This window comes from Ochotona princeps, chromosome 21 (assembly GCF_030435755.1).
Source record: "Ochotona princeps isolate mOchPri1 chromosome 21, mOchPri1.hap1, whole genome shotgun sequence".
In the NCBI taxonomy this organism is placed as follows: Eukaryota; Metazoa; Chordata; class Mammalia; order Lagomorpha; family Ochotonidae; genus Ochotona; species Ochotona princeps.
The window spans coordinates 35,196,052-35,208,967 of NC_080852.1; the positions used below are offsets into that span (position 1 = coordinate 35,196,052).

At 45.8% G+C, this 12,916-nt stretch overlaps 1 protein-coding gene and 1 long non-coding RNA gene across 2 annotated transcripts in view; one reads left to right on the forward strand and one right to left on the reverse strand.

Annotated features, from left to right (window-relative positions):
• The first annotated feature begins 120 nt into the window (after positions 1-120).
• The window catches only part of LOC131482901 (uncharacterized), a 34,143-nt gene continuing 21,347 nt past the window's right edge, over positions 121-12,916 (forward strand). The window contains exons 1-3 of the long non-coding RNA XR_009247397.1: positions 121-151; positions 696-768; positions 3,212-3,265. This is a non-coding gene — a long non-coding RNA (uncharacterized LOC131482901). The remainder of the gene's footprint in view (positions 152-695; positions 769-3,211; positions 3,266-12,916) is intronic.
• On the reverse strand, positions 7,223-8,618 carry LOC101517304 (vomeronasal type-1 receptor 90-like). Its single transcript, XM_004581684.2, has one exon. The coding sequence runs from the start codon at positions 8,561-8,563 to the stop codon at positions 7,634-7,636; it is 930 nt and encodes a 309-aa protein (XP_004581741.2). The 5' UTR covers positions 8,564-8,618; the 3' UTR covers positions 7,223-7,633.

Genomic DNA, 12,916 nt, shown 5'->3' on the forward strand with positions numbered 1-12,916 from the left:
TGTGGCTCCCGTTGCAGGGAGGAGAGCCAGGCCGTCCCGCGCGCTTCTCCTGAAGGCCGGGCGTGTGGCACCCGCGCCGTCGTCGGTTCTCGGGCCTCCTGTCCCTCACGTCTCCCCTTACTTAAGTTTACGCCTTTGGAGAGACGACTAGGTTAGCTCTGCCCTGTCAGTTTTCTGTCAGTCAGCTTTCCCCGGGCGCCCGGTCCTGGCGGTGGTCGTCACCCTGGCGTTCCCTCAGACCCGCGCGAGGCTGGTCTCCGGGTCCAGCGGCGGCCGCGGCTCTCCTCGCCTCGGGAGGTTGCAGGCTTAGACCACTGGGGTTCCATTCCTATATTTTGGAGACTTTAAAAAATAGTTTTGAGTTCTCACAACTTGGTGTTACTCTTCTCCACATTCCCTTTTTTTTTTCTTAGTGTTTTTGAATTCTGGCTTAAATATCACATTTAGAGTGGTATCTAAAAAGTGAAATTGAGAGCGAGGCTTTCCAGCTTGGAGAGCGTATTGAGTCATGATGATGACTTCAGAAAAGCAGTTCAAACTTCCCAAGTTGGCTTGCAAAGAATGGTCCATATGTACCATTCTTATGCAATATTTATGCACTTCTGCCAGTATTTTAAAATAGAGAAGCTATACTGACAATTTTATTTTCAGCAGTATTCTTGACGGAATCCAATAAACTCATATTTCTCCTCCAGATATGGTCCCTCGATGTTTGGGAATGACCGAAGATAAAGACGTTTTAAGTACTGATTTCTAAACACAAGAAAGGTTAGTACTAAAGGAAAATAACATGTGTGCAGTTGCTAAAGTGTTGATTGAATGCTGACAACTTGTTTGGTTTTAAATCTCAAGTAAGTGGAAATGTTAATTTAAATGTTACCCAAGTTTACAACATACACATAACACATAAAGGTTTTAGAAAGAAGTATATAAATACATAAATATTTATATCCCAGGACAGGTATAGGGAGCCCTGACTTCATTCGGAATGCAGCTGCATTTTTTTTTTGTAAGATTTGTTTGTTTGGGGTCCAGGCTATGGCATAGGGTAAGCTGCCACCTCTAGCGCCAGAATCCCAGCTGCTTCACTTCCAATCTAGCTTCTTACTGATGGCTTGGGAAAGCAGTGAAGGCCATTGGGCCAGTGGCTGCCTCTCCGTCTCTGACTAGATCAGTCAGGAGTGCCGAGGGAACCTGTGCATGCAGAGTGCTGTGGAGGCTTCTCCTCTGGGCAGTCTAGGGTGGGACTTGGAGGGTCACCGGCCATGTGTGCTCCAGGGGTTGAGGTCGCACTGAAGCTGTGGACTGCTGGTGTTTCAGTCTGCTCAGCGTCATGCCTCCAGTCCAGCCGTCCAGCTCCCGGTTCGATTAAGTGCTGTTCATATAAACACAGGAATAAACCCACTCTTACGTGTTCCCAAGCATCAGTTACCCAATTTGCAGACCCACTGTGGACACAGTGGTTGGATGAGTGCCTGTCCCTATAGCCCCAGTGTGTTCCCCTCCACCTTCCCTGAGCATTCATAGGATGCTGCAGGCCACCTGTTCTGGGAGCCTTGGGTCTCAGGTCACTCCCTGTGTGTCCTCTATGCTTCATATTCCTCTTTAGTGAGATGGTGCTGGTTGTGGATACAATACCTGTATCCACATTTTTTAAATCCGTATTTTTGCATCCATATTTTTAAAAATGCATCAACTATTAAAAAAAAAAAAAACTTATGGGCCCGGTGCGATAGCAGAGTGGCTAAATTCTTGCTTTGCATCTTCTGGGAACCCATATGGGCACCAGTTTCTGTCCTGGCTGCTCCACTTCCCTTCCAGCTCGCTGCTTGTGGCCTGGGAAAGCAGTCAAGGATGACCCAAAGTCTTGGGACCCTGTACCCACGTGGGAGACCTGGAAGAGGCACTTAGCTCCGGGTTTCGGATTGGCTTAGCTCTGGCTATTGCAACCTTTTGGCGACTGAACCAGTGGATGAAAGTTCTATCTGTCTGTCCTTCACTCTGTAACTCTGCCTTTCAAGTAAAATAACAATAATAATATATGTATAACAAAGCCTTTTAAAAAGGAACTTTGTCTTCATTGCCATCCTAGCACAGCCATTGCCAGGCAATCTTCATGGTAAGGAAGTTGGTCTTGGCTTGTCCATTCTCCTGTTGAAGGATGTACTTATTCCTTCCATTCTGCAGCGATTCTGAACACAGCTGCTGTAAGTACTTGCATACAAAGTTTGTGTGGACCTAGGTTTTCAGATGGTCAACAGTGAGATTGCTGGATTGTATGGCAAGTTGATCTTCAAGGACGGGGAGAGGCCACAATGTTTCCTAAGTGGCTGTGCCACTTGGTGTTGCTATTTTCCATCTGTGAGGGTGCCTGAATCCGGCAAGCTTCTCAGCTTGGGTGTGGGTGGCAAGGTGCCATGAGAACGAGAGGTTAGCTGGCTAAGCACTCTCCAGGCGTTTGTTGCCTTCTAGAGGTCTGATTTTGGGAACTGTCTATGGGTTCTCTAAAGTTTTCAACTAGATAATTTATTTTCATTTCTCCCACAATTAAAATTTTTATTAGTGGTGTAGTAGTCTATCATGTTAAGTAATAGATATAAATCACTTATGCTGTTATGTATTGTGATAAATTTAAAAAGTATATAACATAATGTTTAGAAAAGTTACTAGATGCCATCTCAATTTTCAGTTATTTCTTTAAATCATAATCCTACAGGCAAAACAGTCTGAACGATTATATGACCAGATAACAGAATATCAGTGGCATTGAATTTTATAACTTTTTTTTGCATTGCATTTTGGAAATATTGAATATTGTACTAGTATTGCTTATGTAAAAAAACATACCCAATATTATTTTCTATGTTTGTATTCCTAACTTAAAAATACTGAGATAGTCCCTAAAATTCACAGCCTGAGTTGATGTAAAGCCTACATATGTTTCCTTGTATTTACCTAATATTTGACATATGTGTGTTGACTTCCCCTGAACCGTTACATTCGTAGGAGTTATGAGACCAAACAGCACAGTGGGTCCTAAACAGAATCTTTGCCAACAGCTTATTTTCCTCCATTAGAGAAATTTACAGATACAGAATTGGGGACTTTAGGAAGCAGTCTTAAAATCACTGCCTGGCACAAATTTTCTATGATTCTTTATAGAAAATTATGTGGCCATCTATAGAAAATTGTCAATTTTTTTTAATTTCAGAGAGAATCATTGTTACAGTTGCCTATAAGGAAATTTCATGCATTTTTCATGATGGTAAATACAAACAGAAAATTTTCCATTCAGCAATTTTCAGTGCATAATGAGTGGCATTGAATTTATTCATCCTGTTGTGTAACCATCACACCACCCAAACCAAAATGCCTTTTTCTTCCTGAACGGATCTTCCGTATCCATTAACCAGTATCTCCCTCTTCCACCCTTTTCTGAGCACCATGACTGCTGTGCTCACAATCCTCTTCCTGTTTAAGGCTGCATATGCATCTACTATGTGGATGGATTTATTCTGTTCACACGCTGTTTGGCTACCGTCACTGGGTTGCTTCTACCATTAACTGTTGGAAATCATGCTACTGTAAACAATGGGGTACACAGAGTTTGAGTCCCTCCATCTAATTTTTTTACTTTTATTTTATTTTGATAATCTTTACATCGTTGATTAGAGCACAGAGTCAAGTGGGTAAGACCATTGTTTCCACATTCTCTCTCTTTTTCTGTATCTGGGGTAAGAGGGGAGATAAAGGGAGAAGCCCCACCCAGCCTCCCAACCATCCCAGGGTTCCCAACTTGGGGCATACTCCAAGGCACTGCTCAAGTGGTTTTGGTAGTTCAACAGTTCTGAATTGCTGCCATTCTCACCATTCCAAGCACGCTGAAATCTCTCCAGAATCCACTGGCTGATATAGTCCACCTTAGAGTTTCTGTCTTCTCTTCATGGTTGGGGTTCTGAGTCTAGCAGTTCAGTTGGAGGGATCCCCAAAGAAACTTCGTCTGACATGATCCCAGACCTGATTCTTGTGTATGCTTGCCAGTACAGGGTCCAGCACAGTCTGTTGCCCCAATCAGTTTATGCATATGCTGGTGGATGCATTTGCTGGGTCAGTTCTGTTTCCAGCCCTGTCTTCCAAACGAAGCAATGGGTATTGCAGTCCAGCCTGATCCTGCCCACCACTCACTCGGCCCTCACACAAACCAGTGGGTCTGCAGCCTAGTCAGAGTGACCTGCAATAACCCCCACCAGGCCCGCCATCTGCCCTGATTCCTGTGCTTGCCAGTATGTACGGCATACTGGTCCTGTCTGTTCCACATTCTCATTCAGCTCTCATACATGTCAGTGGGCATTGAAGCCTAGTTCAACCCAATTGCCCCCCTCCCTATCCAGCTCATACACATGCTGGTGGGTGCCACTCTGTCTAGCCACCACTGCCCAAGTCCTTGTTTTCATGCTGTCCAGTGGGTGTGATAACCCAAGAGGGAGGTGCCCACTATTTCTCTAATGGGCCCACTCCCACTCACAGATCTTGCATTCTCAAAGTGGCTCTGCAATTTAACTTGACAGAATTAGATCCCCATGCCAGCCTCTGCCAGCTGATGCTGCGGCAAAGCCCAAGCAACCCTCACCCACTCTGATTTATGATTACACCAGTAGGAACAGTCAACCCAGGCTGGCTTTCCCCTGATGTAGCTCACATGAGGCCCATAGGTGTTGTAGCCCTGCCTGGTCTAGTCTGCCCCCATCCCAATTTACGCTATCCAATGGGAGTGGTGGTCCAAGAGGAGCCTTCCACATTCCCCCCTACCTGCTTTGCCGCCTGCGCCCTGGTTCTCACATGTGCTGGTTGGGTGCTGTGGCTCAGTCTGGCAAGACCCGCCTCGCCTCGGCATTTGCCGGTGGGTGCTGTAGCCTGGCCTGGCCTGGCCCACCCCCAATTCCAGCTCATGCTGGTGGGAGTTACAGCCTAGTCCAATTTGCACTCAATCCCAGCCATAATGTGTACTGATATGTTTTGCGACTGAACCCAGCCAGACCCACACTCTATTCAGGTGCTCGGATTCACCAGTGTGAGATGTGAACTGTTTCAGCCTGGTCCTCCCCTGACCTGTGCCAAATGTATGCTGGTGGGTAGTGTTCCCTGGCCTAGTCTGGACTGCTTCCTATCATGGTTCTTGCACTCACCTGTAGGGACTGTACTCTGACAGGAGTTTCTCAAGTTCCTCTGTCAGAACCTCTCCCAATGTCAGATCTTGAGCACACAGGGGAGTCCACCGGTGGTCCAGCCCTACTTAGTCCACCTCCTGTCCTAGCAGGAACAGTGGCCTTTCCTGACCGGCCTTCAGCCCATTCCGGTTCTTACTGTTGGATGTTTCAGCCCAGCCAAGGCTGGTCCAAACCTGAATGCAGCTCACATATGGCTCAGTAGGTGGCAGAGACCTAGCCTAGCCTGTCCTATACCTACCCTGATCCTCCAGAGTACCACTGGGTGCTGGAGTCTAGCCCTGTTTGGTGTGCCCAGCCCTAGTTCACACTTGTGTGAGGGACACTGCAGCATTATCCAGACCAGACCGCAGCTCACACTCCAGCCCCCACATTCACCAGTGGGAAACCTAACCCAGGCAGGGTGTCCCCTTAGCTCCCCAACCAGGCCTGTTCCCAGCCATTGATTGTGCATGTGCCAGTGGTTGCTCTGACCCAGGTTGGCATAGCCCCTCACCTGTCCTGGCCTTTGTCTTAGATGCTATAGCCTGGTATCCCTGGCTCATGCAAAACAGTAGGTGTAAGAGCCTAGCTCATCATGACCTATGCTCCAGCTTGATTTCTGTTCTTGCTGATGAGCTAAGGTTTGCTCAACCCTGCCCAATCTGCCCCCTTCCATGACCAACCCACAAAATAGCTAGCCATTAGAACTACTTTGCCCAGCTTGCCCAACCCCCAGGCCTAGACCATGTGCTCATCAGTGAGAGTTATGACCCACTAGGGCAGTTTCCCAAGTTCCCCCACTTAACCAATTCCCAGACTCAGATCTCATACATGCCAGTGGGTGTTAGGTCAGTACCCAGCGTAACCTACCCTTCCATCTTGGCCTTGTATGAGCTGGTGAATGTTGCAGCATGGCCCACCCCTCACCCTGTTTTAGAATGTACATTTGGGTGCTGTAGCTTGGATCTGCCCAGACTGTTATTGGTCCCTGTACCCATCAATGATGGCAGGTTCCATGGTCACACCTAAGTCAGCCCATCACCATCCCAACTCCTGAGCTGACCAGCGGGACTTGTATTTCCACAGGGTTGGGCCCACACATCCCTCACAAAATCTGCACAGAATCTACCCCTGGACCTGGTTCTCTCGTGTGCTGGTTAGTGTCATGGCCCTGCTAATGCGAACCATCTCCTGTTCTGATAATCTGTCAGGTACTAGGATCTAACTATTCAAGACAGGCCTCCAGCCCTAGCTTTCACATGGACTGGTGTGTTGTGGTCAGCATTGTTTGGTGGTAACAAGTCCTACACAGGACTCACTGTAGGCTGGTCTATCAATCTGACCCGTACAAATCACCTGGCCTCTTCCCTCCAAACCACCAGGTCTCAGTACCCTCGCTTACCTTCAAGTAAAGTGACCCTGTTGTGGGGAGTCCCTCATATTGATTCTTTCACCGACGTGTGCAGTGGCCTCATTCATGGACGTACCTAGGCAGCAATTCCACACAACCCAAGACCCCAGAGCTTGCCACCAGGCATGGAGCCTGGCGCCAATAATGCGCTTGCCACCCAAAACCTAGGACTTGCTCACTGTGTGGTAATGGTAACTGTAGCCAGGTCCCCAAGTCTTGAGTCCAACCTTGCTTGGGCATTCCAAGCAGCCGCCAGGTTACAGGAAGTTTTCTCCACCCAGGCCCAGAGGTCAAATTCCCCTAGGTCCTTCCTGCTGCACTATGGTGGCAGCAGGTAGAGGCAGGGCCTGCCTTTGCTCCCAAGAGATCCCTTCCCAGTTTACTCACCATGAAGGGAGAAACCTCTTGGGCCCAGACAAGTCCAGGACTTGCTCACCACATGGCAGCGGTAGCTGTGGCCAGGGCCCCAAGCATTGAGTACGACCTGAGTTGGGTACTGCCAGCAGCTGCTGGAAGTTCTCTCTCCATTCAATTTTTTAAAAGGTATTAATGTAAAAGAATATATTTGATGTATTTCATAGACATAATTCTAAGAAGGTAACCATCTAATTCTGATTGATGTGCACACAGAGTAGAATATTGGGTCAAATGGTACTTAGCTTATGTTCATAATAGCTTACATAGCTAGTTAGGCAAAACATATACCTCTGAGATTATTAACTCACTGAGAAGTTTGTGAACTATCGCATACAAGTAAGTGTTTGGGGAAATCCCAGGCTATACCTCATGGATTTCCCTTCCGAAAGTTTCCAGAAACGTGAAACCCTTGTGTGACCTCACAAAGTTCTGTAATTCAATGATCTGCCTCATATTTTTAAGGTGCATCGGTGAAAGAAAACAGTTTTGAGAGACGAGCATAACTCTGCATCTCAGATAACCCAGTGAGCCCACACTGGGTGCCACCATTAATTGTTCTGAGGCCAGGGCATTGGCTTATTTATCCATCACTGATTAATTAAACATTAACTGTCCTCTGCCACAAGGACTTCCAACAGAGAATTATTTGTTTTTTGGTAATGAGGAAAACGAAAGGGCTGATGATGGCATAGCCATTGGCCACAAGAATCTGGATGCAGTAGATATTTGGGTCACTGTTCCTCATAAATCGGAAAGAGGAGACAGTGCAGTCCAAACTGAACAATACCACAAAAGACCACAGAAACAGCAGAATGACCCTTGTGGCCCTCAGCTCTGGGGAGGCTCGTAGAGAAAGACTGGTGTCATGGAGGTGCTGGGACTGCCTCTTGTGCCTGCACAGGAGGGTCACCATGTAGCCACTCGAGAGGGCCATGAGCCCTATAAGGGAGACATCCCGGAAAGTCACCAGTGTGGGAAACAGCTGACTGAAGGAGTAACTCAAAGGCAAAAAGGAGCAGGATTCAGTGACGTACAGTAGGCTGCTTGATGTCAAATTGGGGGTGGCAATGATGGTAAATACTAGGTGAATGCTGATAGTGCAATAGCAGGCCCACAGGAGAAGGAGGGAGCCCAGGCTATGATGGGAGGGTATCCGTTTGAATTTTGCTAGACAGGAGCTACTGTGGCTGAGGATGATGGCCTGTTGGACACTCAGCAGGCAGGTGGTGCACATGGACAGACCTCGCAGCACCCGGTAAATATAGAAAATTGATTTACATATGACATCATCCCAGAAATCTTGGGACCCAAACGTGTCTCTAGCAATGAAACTCATGGTGATCAACATCAGTAAGTGAGTCAGAGTCAAGAGAGCAATGGTCAGGTCGATGGGCTTGGGCTTGTGTTGGAGAAAGAATGAGAGGAAGTGGGAGAGAAGTATGAATGCATTGGTTGAAATTCCAATGCCAATTTCACAGAAAAAGATGTTCCTTAGGTCGATATTATTATAAAATTTGCTGTTTTTCATTGTATTGGGGGGAGAAATGCAGCAAATAGCATCTATCAGAGAAGAAAAGCAAGAACAGTGCTTTCTTACAAAAATCAACAGCTTCCTTAGTCTCAGCCAGCATGATTACCATCTTCACAATTTATAGATCCATCACCAGGCTGCCTGCCATGACCCATTTAGGACTCACCTCCTCCAGCTTCTGGGAACCATCCACATCCACTCCCAGTCACATTTGTATTATACATATCTTTGCTGAGCTCCAAGAATAATCTGTTTTTCTCTATAGTGGAAATCATCACACATTGTGAAAATTATTCCTTTTGTTGCCTCAGTGTTCAGCTTTTCAGAGACAAGAGCCATTGACTGAGAGCTGTGCAGTTGTTAATGATGTTGAATTTGGAAAGAAGCATAAACGTAATAAAACCCTCTCAAGCCGAGTCTCTGTGTTATCCATGTTTGACATCATGTTGCTTCATTGATTTCTTGATTGTGGTTTGTTTATTGCCAGGCCAAGTAATCTTAATATGTTAGCAAATATCCATACACGAGGAATTTAATGTCAGACTACTTGAATTTATGTCTTCAATCTCCATTTAGTATGACTATGAGTAGCTTATGAGGCTGTCTGACCAGTTCACCGATAAAACATGATTAGTCATTTAGCCAGGGTTTCATGAATATTACATATGAAAAAAGATGAAGTGTATACCAGATATGGAAATGGTTCTTGCTCGTAACAATTGCTGGGAAATGTCAGTATCTGAATTAAGTCAGTTCTCAAACCTGACTTAATGCAGATCTTCCAGTAATATGTCATCTTTATTGTTGCCTAAAAAAGGATAAAAAAATTACAAAAGTAGTTAAATATTATACAGCGAGAACTCTGATGGAATTTTACTTTTTTTAATACTTCCAACTATTTCTGCTAGTATTTGATAAGTATGCTCTGCTTGTCTATCTGACAAATTAAATAAAAAAACTAAGCACTATAAAATAAAATAAAAACACTAAAATGTATAAACTAAAAAATAAGATGACCTATGACCTTGAGGCTGGACTGAGACAGGGTGGGTGAGGGGAGAGAGAGCACATCTTTCTTTTTCTCTGCAGCCTGAGTGCCGTCCTGTGCTGCAGCAGGATGGAGACGCTGAGGACATGGTGCAATTTCCGTCCATTCATCCATACATTACCCAGCCTGATTTACTTCTGATCTGGCTCCCTGTTGGTGTGCTTAGAAGGGCAGAGGAGGATGATCCTTGTGTTTGGGCCCCTGCCACCCAGCTAGGAAACCCAGAAGACACTCCTGGCTTCAACCTGGTGCAGCACTGGCTGTTGTAGTCACTCAGGGAGTGGATCCATGGGTGGAATATCATTTTTCATTATTTTATTTATTCCTTCATTGAGTCCTTTACTTTCTAGGATATGTTGGGCCATCGCTTTAATCTGTGGGTGATAGGACCCCAATGGCTGTTAGCATCACTGCTGCCAGGTGGGCTCTGGCAGGAAGCTCGAGTCAGAAGCTGAAGCCAGGAGCTTGAACCCAGAGACTCTGATACTAGGATTTGGGCACTCAGTTGGCATCTGAACCGTTGTGCTAAAAGTTTGCCAACCATTTAGTGACTAGTTATTTGGTAAACAGAGACTGAGAGAGACAGAGACAAGCTAAGTTCCATTTAGGAGAGGGATTTTTGAAGGAATAAGTTCATTGATACACAAAGAATCTGAAATTATTAGGTGCTTTAAATGTATCAATCAGTTATACAAATGGTAAGTGTATTTGGTTTGTGAGGATGAATCCAAGCAGTATTTTTACAAAACAAATATCTGAAATTAAAACTCACAACTTCCATGGATACGTTTAAAATTATTTTGTTTCAATTTTGGAATCATCAGCAAGAATGGCAGTACAGACTTGAGTACTGATAGAGCAGGTCAACAATGTTATTTTTCTCAGAAAAACAAATGGAATCCTTAAATTGTTTCCTTGATCAAGTTGACTTGCAAGTCTAATAATTAAGAGACAATTTTCCATTTTGCATTCTACAGAAAGCATTTCTGAACTTCACAAGGCAATTGTAGCTGATGCCTCCAAGGCTTCCACAATCCACCCTTGGTCCAAATACCACTTTTGGTCCCTGCCCTGAGGTCCCCCACTACCCATCCCCTGTTTTACCATACGTGGAGAAAAAGAGTCACTTACCAGACAGGTATGAGGATTCTGTGCACCAGAATGAGCCTGCAGAGCTTTAAGGAAAGCATTCCTTAGCTCATCTCTCTGCAGGCCTCATTTTAATGTCTACAAGAAGCAGACAGGATACCAGTTAACAGCAGAGTGTGGAGTCCCCAGGGCAACATGTCACCCTTCTCTTCATTTCCTTTATTGTCTCCTAGATAATAGCAATCTGGGGGGGCGGGGCAGCAGTTGTGCTCAAAACTTTCCTCTGAGTTCTCTGACACAAGATGGTGAGCTACAGAAGGGGCCCAGCCCTGTAGGTGACCCTGAGTTGTCTCCTTTTGATCCCAAGAGTGTGTTAATCTCAACCCATTGCACTCCATACCCTGGTGCCCCCTTCAGCACTCCCAGTGGCTTTGAGTATCCCGCTACTGTGATGGGGGCCATGCACCTTCTTCCGCAGGTTCGCCCTACAGAGAACACTTGGTTCCTGAGTGTTATTGGTCCTGTGTTTCATGTCTTCCAAACTGATTTTCCTTATTCAAGCTGTGAGTCCAGTTATCAGTGTATTTCATGGAAACAGAAATTGAAAAGTCTGGTCAGAGCTGGAGATATAGGTTTGAGTGGTGGCAGACAGGCTGAGACTACAATTAAAGCTGAGGTGTCACTGGAGTCGTGCTCAACTCTGTGAGGACTCTGACGACCCTGCCCTGCCCTAGTGATGAATGGAGCAAGGGAGGGCACACTCAGGGAATAAAGCCAAGCTGTGTTCACTCCCAAATGTCATTTCTCTGAGTTCCATATGTAATCATGAGGCCTGTAACAGTGGGGCCTTGTGATCTATTGTCCAGAGAACCAGCAGTCATTTCAGGTAGACACAGTGACCTTGCAAGTGTCGGAACTGGAAAGCAGTCCTTTACAGTGACGGTTCCCAGCATTTCAAAGGTTAAAACATGTAGCAAGCAAAAAGATTGCCCCTTTCCATGAAGAAATGGAAACTTAAAAGAAAGCAAGTCCAGATCTAAGCACTAATAGGTAGACTATGTGCAATGTGTCGTCCACAGACAAGACTGGGGAGAAGTGAGCCTGCAGAGGAGAGCTCTCCAAACTCCCAGCCCAGTGACCACGGGCCAGTGACAGTGACAGAGTGTGACTGAGCAAGAGAGTTACCTGCTGACAATCCTGCGTGCAAGAAGAGCTCTACAAAGCAAAGGAACTGAAGGAAATCCTCTAGCAGGAGAGACACCTCACCGTGAATGAAAGGTGGGGGCATGGAAGGCTCATCACTGTCAAACACATAGCCCAGAACATGATGAAACAACTTATTATAGGGGAAAAAAAACAAGCAGAAACTCGTTCAATCTAGTGAAAAAAAATAAACTATCGGGATGAAAGCGTGATCATGATTTTTATGAGAAATTTGAAAGCTCGGAGCTGGATCCAGCAGTAGATATCAAGAAAAGCTATTGTTAATGATGGCTGCAGTGTTACATGGAAAATCTCTAGAAATTTTTCACCATGTATAGGTCATTCTTCGCTGTTTAGAATTTTTTTTTAAGATTTTATTTTTATTGCAAAGTCAGATATACAGAGAGAAGGAGAGACAGAGAAGAAGATCTTCCGTCTGATGGTTCACTCCCCAAGTGACCGCAATGGCTGGAGCTGAGCCAATCTGAAGCCAGGAGCTCTTCTAGGTCTCCCACGTGGGTGCAGGGTCCCAAGGCTTTGGGCTGTGCTCGACTGCTTTCCCAGGCCACAAGCAGGGAGTTGGATGGGAAGAGGGGCCACCAGGATTAGAACCGGCGACCATATGGGATCCCAACACGTGCAAGGCGAGGACCTTAACCACTGCGCTATCACGCTGGACCCCATTTCATTCATTTTAAGAAAAGTTTTGCTTTTGATATTTTCTTTTTTAAAAAAATATATTTTTATTGCAAAATCAGTTATACAGGGAGGAGCAGAGACAGAAAGGAAGATCTATCCACTGATTCACTCCCCAATTGACTGTGACAGTCAGAGCTGAGCCGATCAGAAGCTAGGAGCCAGGAGCCAGGAGTCTCTTCCAGGTCTCCCATGTGGGTGCAGAATCCCAAGGCTTAGGGCCGTACTTGACATGTTTCCCAGGCCAAGAACAGGGAGCTGGATAGGAAGCAGAGCTGCCAGAACATGAACCAACACCCATATGTGATTCCCGG

Coding starts and splice junctions, on each gene's coding strand:
- LOC101517304 (XM_004581684.2), bottom strand. CDS start 8,563: ATGAAAAACAGCAAATTTTATAATAATATCGACCTAAGGAACATCTTT.